General features: G+C 45.0%; 1 protein-coding gene across 1 annotated transcript in view; it reads right to left on the bottom strand.

Annotated features, from left to right (window-relative positions):
• Positions 1-5,389: 5,389 nt before the first annotated feature.
• evi5l (ecotropic viral integration site 5 like) overlaps positions 5,390-11,577 on the bottom strand; it is a 12,887-nt gene continuing 6,699 nt past the window's right edge. Inside the window, 8 exon segments of the mRNA XM_084685440.1 lie at positions 5,390-5,847; positions 7,057-7,152; positions 7,244-7,339; positions 7,689-7,835; positions 8,007-8,128; positions 8,131-8,167; positions 8,308-8,448; positions 8,643-8,759. Of these exon segments, the coding sequence (XP_084541566.1) occupies positions 5,518-5,847; positions 7,057-7,152; positions 7,244-7,339; positions 7,689-7,835; positions 8,007-8,128; positions 8,131-8,167; positions 8,308-8,448; positions 8,643-8,759 (1,086 nt within the window). The 3' untranslated portion in view covers positions 5,390-5,517.

The raw sequence follows: 11,577 nt of genomic DNA, 5'->3' as shown, positions 1-11,577 counted from the left end.
TCAAACAGGCATCACTACTCTAGTTAAGTAAGGTGTTTAGCTGTATTCTGTAGTTTATCGTCCATCGTCCTTGACAGCAGCCTATGTGTATGAGATGAGGAAGTGTTTATATATGAACGTCTTTCAGAATCCTCAACCACATACTGCTTCCTCACAACAAACAAGCCTTGAGAAAATGGCAGTTTGACATATTACATTTCCACTACCACTTTCTACAGTTATCTACACCACCATACAAGCAGACGATTCTTCTTGGTTCTAGGATGACATACTTTGTGCATAGTAATTTTGAGATGTCATATGTTTTCAGTTGTACCTTCACGTCTCACCCCTAAAGATCTTTTCTCACAGAGGTCTCACACGTTCTTGTCTGTGGGCAGGTATGTGGTCACTTGAGAAAGCGCTACGAGGAGAATTATCCAGAAAATGTCAACATAACCACTGTGTTGAGACAGAGAGCGTTGCAAAGTGGCGGTTCTGTATGTTAAAGACGTGGGGGTAAATTAGGTGAGAGGTGGTTGAGTGTGTCTGTGTGTGTGGGGAGGAAGCAACAAATCAGTAAATGCTCTTATCACCATAGATATCTGATAACCCAAACTTGAAAGGGTCGATGAACATGAAAGTGGAGTATGGTATAGTATAGTAGAGTATGGAAAATGAGAGAAGGGTAGACCGATAAAGGACCACAGCATCAGTTTTTACATTTACAATTATAAATCAAGACAAAGGCGTCTCACGCATTGAGGAAACCAAATTTATCTCCATGGCCCAGTCAGTCCCAGGTTAACCCGGAACATCTACCGAGCTTGAAATGTGCTATATATAGTCTAAGCTATACTTATACAGAAACGATACTTTAGGTTTATATTAATACCTCACCTAGACCCAAGAAACAACACAGAATTCACAACACAACCCAAAATAAAAACACACAACACATCTGTGGCGTCTGATAATGCAGTGTCAACATTTATTTGATTTGCTTTATCAGGTACAGAACACTGAAATGTTTTTCATCATATTGTCATTTATATAGGTGACAACAACATTGGTAGAACTGCAAGAGAGACAGAGAGAGAAAGAGAGAGAGTGGACACGATTTGAGGGCGCAATGTGGATATCAACCATCATTACAGTACATCTGAGGAATCCTACGCTAGGTTAGCCAACATCTTTGAACATATTGCATTGATTTTGTTTCTTTGTTCCTTTGAAACCATTGCAAGACAACGATATACAATGTTAGTGCTCCAGTTCCCAGAACAACTTTCAAATTCACCCAAACGTTTATGTGTTGTCCTTCAGGTGAAGGTCCTGTTAACACTAGTTGGAGTCGGTGGATCATATTTGAAATTGCAATGAGAAAAAGCCGACATGTCTATGAAAAATGCTGTTATTGTACAGAACATGTTTAGCTTTTGTTCTGTGTAAAAATCTACAACCTACATTTATGGCACATTGTGAGATATCAACAAGAAACTCTCCCCATCTTGCCCTTTTAAGCCAATGGCCATGCTAATTTTCAATCAATGATAAAACATCTATGATGTACTCAAGCGTACCTTTCTCTGTATCAAAAGTTTGAGTCGCCGTTGTTACAGTTTTAGTGGTAAAGTGAGGCTAGTCGCCTACTGTGCATCAGCACTGAACAACATTTGGTGTTGTGGTGTATAAGTGTTAATGCTTACCTCATGTTGGATCAGGGATGATAACCAAATATCTGATCCCAAAACGCTAACAATAGGCATTGTCCCTGTTGGACTTTAAAATCTTTATTCAAATCATTCAAATTGTATTTCATTTATTCATGGAATGAGGATGTAAAATACTGCTTTCAACAGTTTTCCAAGAGCTACCTGACCACTGAAGTTGTGGTTATTTGTAATACTAACTGACATCCTCTTTTGCTAAAATAATCATTTAAAGACACTGACCAAATGTCCCAATTTCCTGTCAGCCTCCATCTTTATAACTTCTCTCTCAATTTCTAAAAAAGACCAGAGAGACCAGACAGTTTCATTTTCTTTTGGTTTGCCGTGGGTCCTTGCCCTCCCTGTGGGGACATCATTTAAGAGGAACTTGGGAACTTTGCATCATGGAATATCTTTTTATTAAGAATGAAATTGGTATAATTGAAAGGGATGGACCATCTTGGGGCACCTCATTTTACACTTGAATATTTCCAAGGTGTACTACCTCAATACTACCAAAGTGTACTACCTCAATACTACCAAGGTGTACTACCTCAATACTACCAAGGTGTACTACCTCATACTACCAAGGTGTACTACCTCAATACTACCAAGGGGTACTACCTCAATACTACCAAGGTGTACTACCTCAATACTACCAAGGGGTATTACCTCAATACTACCAAGGTGTAGTACCTCAATACTACCAAGGGGTACTACCTCAATACTACCAAGGGGTACTACCTCAATACTACCAAGGGGTACTACCCTCAATACTACCAAGGGGTACTACCTCAATACTACCAAGGTGTACTACCTCAATACTACCAAGGGGTACTACCTCAATACTACCTCAATCCCACTAAGAGTTCAACTGTATATGAGATTTGGGTCTGCAAATAAAACTATTTCTTGCTTCAAACCTGCTATTCCAAGATGTTGTCTAACTAGAAGACAACAAATGATGAGCATGTCGGAGCAAAGTTGGGGTTTTTCTGCTCTGCCAGCATAACATCTTTGTTATTTGATCAATTATCTTTTGCAAATCAACTAGAGATCATTATTGTGATAAATAGATATTTATATGTACATGTATATTTATCTATTCATAATCTTATGTTTTCCCATACTATATCTCTGTATTTATATGTAGGTTGCATGGTTGCTATGATAATAAGAGATGTACGCGTGTGATATGCAAAGGTTCTTCGAAATGGAATAATATACTCATCACTTTGAATAAAAGTATGAATGTAAGTATGACTAACAAGATGGAAAAATAAATGAGTTTGGGTATTATGAAATCTTTTGTGCAAGCTTTCTTTGAGAGATGGTTGGGTTATCCGTTTTACATGTTTAGCTGACATACTGTAATATGAGAATAAACTCTCACACAGTGACATGGCATTCATACATTTTGTAAAAACAAACAAACGCATGTATTTCCCCTATGCGACAGGACTGAATCAGCAACGATTCAAGATGCATGTTATGTAGACCATTTGGCTCCTACTGGACACCACAGTCGAGTATTATCGTTTTCGTCATGATTGACCATATTTCCCATTCAACTGTACTGTACCAGGCAGTGGAAGGAGGAAGTTGTCTTGCGGTGGATCACCCCGAGGCAGATGGAGAGGTGTACTCTAGGCATGTGATGATACAGTACTGTCGCACAGATGAGCACAGTAGACATACACTAATAACAGCTCAATGTTGCTTCACAGATCGAATTCACTTCCTCGGGATATCAACTCAGAACTCTCAGCTGATTCCAAACCATTCCCAGTATTTGTTCGTAGTCCCCGTGTGAGTCCAATCAAACACGAGAGTGGTCCTCTGTACTTGGAATGACCTTTTGTACGTTTGGCTCCTCACACACTCATAAGACGAGAACAAAGTCAAGTTACTGTTTCAAAGCCAAACAACAAGTAACAGCGACCCAACAGCGGTCAAATCATTGCTTCAGGTGAATTCAACGAATAGTTGAGAGAAACAGCAATTATTTTGATGTATTGGGGGGGGATAAATTACTTCAAAATGTCCAGGAGCAGTTGACATAGTTACAAGAAACAGTATCCTGTAGTAGTAGTACCTATCACTGTCAACAGTAGAACTAAACCAAACAAAAACCAAACGCTTCACAGTAGTTTTTGCAATGGATTTGCACCAGGGTAAAGGGCAGGCTGCAGCACACAAACGATATTTGAGCTGACTACACAAACGATAACAAACAAAAATGAATGAAAAGAGACAACATCCTATAGCAGCACGTTCTCTGTCTCTCTGACAAGCATCGTAGTCATCGTTGGACCCTGTATCGCCATCAGACTCAGGATTCCAGTTGGCACAAAAGACGGGGGAATGTCAACACATACGTTAAGTTTGCCCGCCGTCTGTTTATCGATAATTCTATTTTTGAATAGATAGATATATAAAAAATAAAAAATATCAAAATAAATAATAAGATATAAATAATAGGAAGAAAATAACAAACAAAAACCTAAGATTTGGCAATGTGATTTTTTCTTCAGGTCCAGATGGATTTTTCTGACGCAAATTAAGGTCTATTTGCCTTCGTTCGTTTGCGAGGCTTATCGAAATACACACAAGACACGTATTACGTAAGTTAAATTGTTAATATTCATCTATGCATGTCAACTAGTAACATCCCTATGATATTGATGTGCACAAGTCCACAAACTTCACCTCTCTTTGCCTGCCTGCTTCCCTCCCTCTCTTCTTTCTTCTCTCCCTCTTTCACATCTCGATAGGAAAAGTCAGAGTGAAGATTGAGATGTCATTTTCTTTCTCAAAGGCAGTGCAGGTGGCAGGTGAGTCCTTGGGTGATGATTGGGTGAAAGGGGAGGGTCGGGGAGAGAGAAGGAGGTCAACTTTGTAGTCGTTCCACTCTGACAGTCTTTGTTTACGGGACAGGGTGGGAGGTCGAGAGAGAGGGAGAGTGAGAAACACTGGGCTTTACAAGGGAGCTCCTCTCACCTTTATCATGGAAAAGTATCATGTGTGAAGATTTAAACCTCGCAGGTAGACCACACGTTTTCACTCTTGTTTTGACCCAGTCTTTATTTTCTGCACAGTAGAACATCCAGTTTGTTCTTCAGGTTGTACTGTCCTAGATGTTTAAGTGTCAGTGTTTCATGGCGAAAAGACTAGTTCATCCATGGCCCATTTATTCTTTCCTCTGGGTTCACTGTGTGAATATGTATGTGTGTGTCTTTTCTGCACAGTGAGAGGGAGTACTGGAAGAAACAGTTCTTTGCCCTGGCCCGGTGGGTGATGTGGGGATGAATTGAAAAGGGCAAGAAAAGGGAGAATGGCTAAATGAATACCCCCACAGGGAGGGCAGGGACCCACGGCAAACCGAAAGAGAAGAGAGAGATAGAGAGAGAGAGAGAGAGAGAGAGCATGGAAAAGCATGGAAAAGGGATATAGACAGATAGGAGATGCAATGATTTGGCAACAACTGATTCTGTGGGAACAGGGTAGACGAGCAGCCAAGAGATAAGGACTGATAGGTTGTTCAAAGAGATGAGAGGAGAAATAGAGAGATGTCAGAGAGAGAGAGAGAGAGAGAGAGAGAGAGAGAGAGAGAGAGAGAGGCCGAAGTGTCCCTGGAGCGGAGGGGGAGGAGGGGGAGCGCTTCCGTGGGTTGACAGCGCGGGGAGCGCGGATCAGGTCGTCAGGTCGCATCAGTAACTCCCAGGGGAGTCAGGGGCCACTGTTGTCCTTCAGGGGCTACTGTTGTCCGTCAGGGGCCACTGTTGTCCGTCAGGGGCCACTGTTGTCCGTCAGGGGCTACTGCAGCCTAGTTGTCCAGAGTCTCAGCTGCGCACACCATACCTCCGTACAGCTGTGGGGGGTTGTGGTGGGCGTCTGGGTGGGACGCCGTCCGCTCCTCCGGCTCGCTGTCGGTGCTCCCCTCGCTGTCCAGGCGGGCAGATGGGTGGCAGGGCCCAGGCAGGGCCGGGTAGAGGGCGTTAGCAGGCAGCGGGCTAGGCAGCAGGTCCTCGTCGGAGCTCAGGTAGTCTCCCTCGGCCGAGGCGGGGCTGGCCAGGCAGAGATCCTGGTAGTTGCCACTGCTGCTGACGCGGGAGCTGGGGGGGAACTTAGAGGGCTGACCACGGAGCTGCCTGACCTAAATAGGCCATAAGGAGAATATATGTTTACTATACCAAGCTTACACCGTCAACTAATCAGTTTTGTTACGGCTGCATCTATATTGAACGATTGGGGGGGGGATTGTACAAACAGTACAATATGTCACAGTTGTCAATAGGCAACCTTGTCAGGTAGTCATGTTTAGGTTGCGGTGAGGGGCACCTGTGGTTTATAGTAGGTTCTTGATCTATGTGTCCAGGAAATTGCAACTGGGCCAGTATGTTCATAGCAACTCAGAGCGTGTGTGGTTTCCGATTGAGCCTTTTTCAGATTTTCTGGGGGTCTTCCATCATCTGATTGAGTTTTTTCTCTGGAACTGTGGGCCCAGTCAGCACTGATGATGTGTGGCGGGCATACTTGCGTGACAGACGCAAGCCACAGCCTATATCTCCATGTGCGTCAGAAAGTGTGCGAGCGCCTGTCGTATGTCTTATTTTTTGGTTACAAGTTACACAGATGTGTATGTGTGTGTGTGATAGAGTACAGGTGTCAAAGTGAGTCAGGAAAAGTTGAGCTCAGTGATAACGGGAGGGGCTTAGTGGTTAACCAATGGAAATGAAATGAGTGTGCACCCGCCCACCTCTTCCTCCCATCAAATCACTCGTTCTTTTTACACTGTCGATAAAACAAATCTAGGCTTCGCTGCCGGGCAGAGTAGACGTGACACAAATACAAGTATACATATTTACATGCGTCCTGTACTTTCCTAGATCATTTTAACATGTTCTCTTTCGACCCCCCCCCCCCCGACTCCACCTTACTGTATAGTCCCACTGACACACTGCACCGTCTGTCACTTACAACGCAAGTGTTGTATTTTAGATGTGATCTTTTCGCCAGCACAGTCACGCAAGTTTCGTTTCCCTTTGGTGGAAAAGCCTCGCATATGACAAATGTTTGCACTCTAAGAAATAGTGAATAGACTCTTAGAGAAATGGCAAAGTTCAGGGCTGTCCCAGTACACCTTCTTTGTTGACGCGTAGCGTTTACTGTCACGCACACCTCCTCTCTGAATGAGCAAGCACAGGCCTGGAAGTGTGAGTTTTCACGCACTAAAGCTAGGGTTCTCACACATCTCTGAGGGCTGTTAAAAGGGGAAGGGCAATCATTTTTTGGGGTGAAGGGCAGTCACAGTGTGTGTGTGTGTGTGCGTTTGTGTGTGCGTGCGCGTGTGCGTGTCGCTGACCTCGTTCTTGAGCTCAGCGATGTGGTCCCGAAGTTGGGTGATGTACTGTCTGGAGTCAGAGTGGTTTAACTGCCCCTGGATCAATCCTTCTTCTTTCTGTGGGACATGGAGACAGCAGTGATAACACACACACAGACACACACATACACACACACACCCACACACACACACACAAACAATGTGTTACCTGTATCTCCAGCTCAGCGACCTTCTGTCTTAGCTCAGCCATGGCCGCCATGCTTTCTGCATCTCGCAAGCGCGCCTCCATCACCTCCTCTTTGCTCTGCGGGAGGGAAAGCAGATCGAAAAAAGAAAAGTGATGTGTCTCTCTTAACGCTCTGTCTCTCTGTCGGACCACAAAGCTATCGGGAGTTATAGCCCATGTGCTAACTGATAGCGTCTGGTTGTGCTGCAGATGCACTCTCTGGTCGGTTCTCTACGCCCATCCATCCCCCTTCTTATCTCCCGATATCCCTCCTTTAGTCCCTTCCTGTCTCTCTCTCTCTCTCCCCTCCATCCTTCTCTCTCCCTCCCTTCACTCATCTCAGTCGTTCCCCTATCCCTTCACCCAGTATCTCTCCGCAAGATTCTATTCCATTCCTTTCTTCCCTGCCTCTCTCTCTCGCCCGCACCTTGCAATCAAATTCGGACTGCTTCCGCTTCATCTCGTTCAGCTGGGTCTGCAGCCCTTTGTTCTGATTGGCTAGCACTTGTATCCGTTCCTGCTGGGCCACACCCTCTTGCTCGTGGCGGCCAATCAGTTTACTGTTGATCTGGTTCTTGAGGGAGCAAAAAAAAAAAAAGATAGGGAGGGAGGGAAGGGTGGCTCATGTTTATGGGTTGTTCAAGCAGACGACGTGAAGTTCCCTTGAATAACATGACGACATTGGCAAAGGGAAGCTCCCTTCGAATGAGGTTCGATGCCAAGGTTCGATGACCTCCGGACTGACCTGGCTCTCCAGCTGCAGGGCTTTGAGTTTGACCTCGCGCAGGTCGGCCTGGGCCTGAGCCTCTCGCAGACGCACCGTCAGCAGCTTGTCCTGCAGCTCGTTCATGGCGTTCTTCTTGGGGACTCCTTCCAATGGCCGCCGCCGCCCCGCGACATGTGGTGCTGAGGGTGGGGGGGTGGGGGTGAGGGGTGGGGGAGGGAGGGAGGGTGGGTGGGGGGAGGAGCCAAGGGGGATGAAGCACGTGCGAAGGGCCCCCGGTGCGTTCCTGCTGCCAGCGTGTGTGCGTGTGTGTGCGTGGTACCTGCCAGCGCTGGTTGAGGTCGGTCACAGCGTCCTGCGTCTCCCTGAAGGAGGTGAGGGTCGCCAGCTCCCGCAGCTTCAGCTGCTTCACCTCCTCCTGCAGCTGGGCCACGTTGTTCTCGTCGGGCAGGCAGCTGCTCCTCTGGAGCCGCGCGCAAGCACCACGGAGAGGAAACACACACGTAGCAGACACGTGAAACACACGGACGTGAAACACACGGACGTGAAACACACACGACCCTCGTTGATAAGACGCACGAGGACGTGGGAGAATATAAAACACGCACGCGATGAGTCCGGTCCAAACGCCCGCGCACATCCACGGTGGGAGCTCACCTTCTCCAGGTCCAGCACCTTGTCCTGCATCTCCTTCAGGGCGCCCAGTAGCTCCGCCTCCTGCAACCGAGAGTGCTCCAGCTGTGTCTGCAGACCGTTCACAAACTGCTCCGTGTACTGGGACACAAATACACCAATCAGAGACGGGGACCCCACATTTTGACCAATCACAAACTGTTCGGTGTACTGGGACACAAATACACCAATCAGAGACGGGGACCCCACATTTTGACCAATCACAAACTGTTCGGTGTACTGGGACACAAATACACCAATCAGAGACGGGGACCCCACATTTTGACCAATGACAAAGTGCTCGGTGTACTAAGAGACAAATACACCTGTAAGAGACTAAGACCCACGTGTCGAACACACATGAAGGTTTGCTAGCCTTCAGGGAACGCCTGTCTTCATCCTTATCTTCCACTTCCTCCTCCACACCCTCCTTATAAGCATGACTACCCTCCTCCACCTGGAAGTGGGGAGCTAGTGTACAGCTGGCGTACAGCTGGCGTACAGCTGGCATAGCCCTTTCTCATAACGTCTGGCCTCCTACCCCTTTCCCACAGAAAATAATGTGTGCCCTCTGCAGTGGCCATTCTAAACAAGGTCAAGAGCACTCCTGCTGCTGAAAATATATTTCATGTATTTTCGTTTTTCTTTATTGTTAGTACTACACTGTTGCCAGAATGCTGGAAAATGTCCATTCTATGTCGATTTAATGGACAATAACGTTTTCTTATCTCATCATATCATCTTATCTTATCATTAAAAAAAGAAATTCTACGGTGACATAGTGAGAAAGAGTTCCTTTGATTTTTCGTTTCAAGCCTCCGTCACAGGGCTCCGTCTCAATATGAGCGAGAAAGGAGAAACTGGAGGTGTGTGAATTCAGCTTCATGAACCCACTAGTCATTCCAGCTGCAACACAACAACTCTCATTCACGACCACACAAACACCACCACTCCTACGTACACATGCATGCCCTTGCCCAGTTGAGGTTACTGTAAATCGAACACTGTGGAAAACACGGATGGAGAGAAGTAGGATGTGAAAACTCTTTCACACACCCAACTCTCTCACGCTTCTTGTTCTCTGTGAATGAGTGTGACAACTGGGTGTGTGTGTGTGTGAATGCGTGAGAAACCAAGCCTGAAACTAAAGCTAGTCTAATGCCCAGAGTTGTGATCCTACTGAAAACTAAACTAAAAGAAGAATGGATGTTTAATCTTATGATATATATTTAAATGGGCAAAACCCAAACTAGGACAAAGATCGAATGGGGGAGAATGAGAGCCGTGCTCGGGGCATTTCGTCCCAAAACACCTGTGCGCGGTGTTGCAGAGACACAGCCGGCACTTGTGTGACACTGTGTTACACAAGTTGTCTGTCCGGCAGTGTCTCTGCAACACCCAGCACACTCTCGCACATGGATTCACCACTCAGCTGCAAGAAAACGGTAGCAGCTCGAGGACTGAGAAGCCACTGTCTCCTTCCAGCATGTTTAACCAATTAGCATGTAGCTTGTGTAGAGCCACTAGCAGTGTAACATCACATTCAGCTCCATCCAAAATATGGACAGTCAATAAGCTACGTAGAATGGCCTTAGTGATATAGAGAACATACTGTATATTCTGATGTATACAGGGCAATCTATGGCAGTAGTGAGCCTCAAATGACCACAGTGGAAGTGGTTGATTTCCTGTGATACTTCGAAACACATTTCTTTCCTGTATTTGAGATTTTAACTTGTCCTCTATAGTCGAAGCCCTAAACAGTATCCTGCCTACCGGCTTTAAGATGAACTCATAGTAATAGTGTGTACTGTGCTCTGATTTATCTTGTTTACTGAAAGACTTTATCCGGTTTTCTCAAAGAACATACAGTTTATAATTCCGTAGTTTAAAACAAATTGTGGACAGTTCTGTGTCAGTATTGTAATATGATAACTATTCCGAAGAAGTGCTCACTGAACTGCACCCCCCGTGTCACCCTGGCAAGATTGAGGTCAGAACCAAACACTAAGAGGATATTCATTTTGACACTCTTCTGTTTTCGCGCCGGAAATGAACCGTTTTGTCTTACAGAACAATGATCTTTTCTACCAGGTCATCAATATGTTGTGTGTGAATATCTTTCAAATGGACAAGGAACGTGTCAATTGCAGGTATGCAGAGTGTCCACCTTGAGGTGAAGAGTAAACACAGAGGACATGTTTCTCATAGCAGCAAGAATCCCCTAACCCATGTACATGTATCAGTGGGCACAGTTGTGTATCAGTTCTGAATCAGTTCTGTATCAGTTCTGAATCAGTTCTGAATCAGTTCTGAATCAGTTCTGTATAAGTTCTGAATCAGTTCTGTATCAGTTCTGAATCAGTTCTGTATCAGTTCTGTGTCAGTTCAGTATCATGTATCAGTACAGTTCTTGTTGGTTAGTTGTAACTGACTTAAAAACTATTGTACTTGCTGTGTAATATAATTTTGTTGCTTCCTTTTTTCCACGGGTACACCCTTGCACTTTTCAAGGTTCATGTTGTTTGATTGTATCTTGTTTAACTACATGCTCTTATGGTTCTTCCCTTTGGGATTTAGTTTTCACAATGTATGCTTCGTGTTTTGGTTACCCGCAATGTTTGGGGCTATCTCGTTGTTATGATCAGTGACCTATGCACTTTTGTAAAGCTCTCTTTTGGAAGTTGCTTTGGATAAAAGTGTCTGCTAAATGCATAAATGTAAATTTACATGTAATACCATATCAAAGTAAATCAAATAAAGATGGGAAGATGCTACAATGAGCTCAGATATAACCAGTTTTGTTTCACCTCAGCCGGCAAATACCAGTGTTTCATCCACTCCCTTTTCCCCCTTGGTTTCTCTTCTTTCTTTCTTTCTTTCTTTCTTTCTCTTTCTTACATTCTTTTTCTTTCATCCC

The sequence above is a fragment of the Hypomesus nipponensis genome, chromosome 21 (genome assembly GCF_054491055.1).
Source record: "Hypomesus nipponensis isolate SF chromosome 21, ASM5449105v1, whole genome shotgun sequence".
Classification (NCBI taxonomy): Eukaryota; Metazoa; Chordata; class Actinopteri; order Osmeriformes; family Osmeridae; genus Hypomesus; species Hypomesus nipponensis.
The sequence above is the reverse complement of the archived record's forward strand: the minus strand, read 5'-3'. Positions and strand labels throughout refer to the sequence as shown.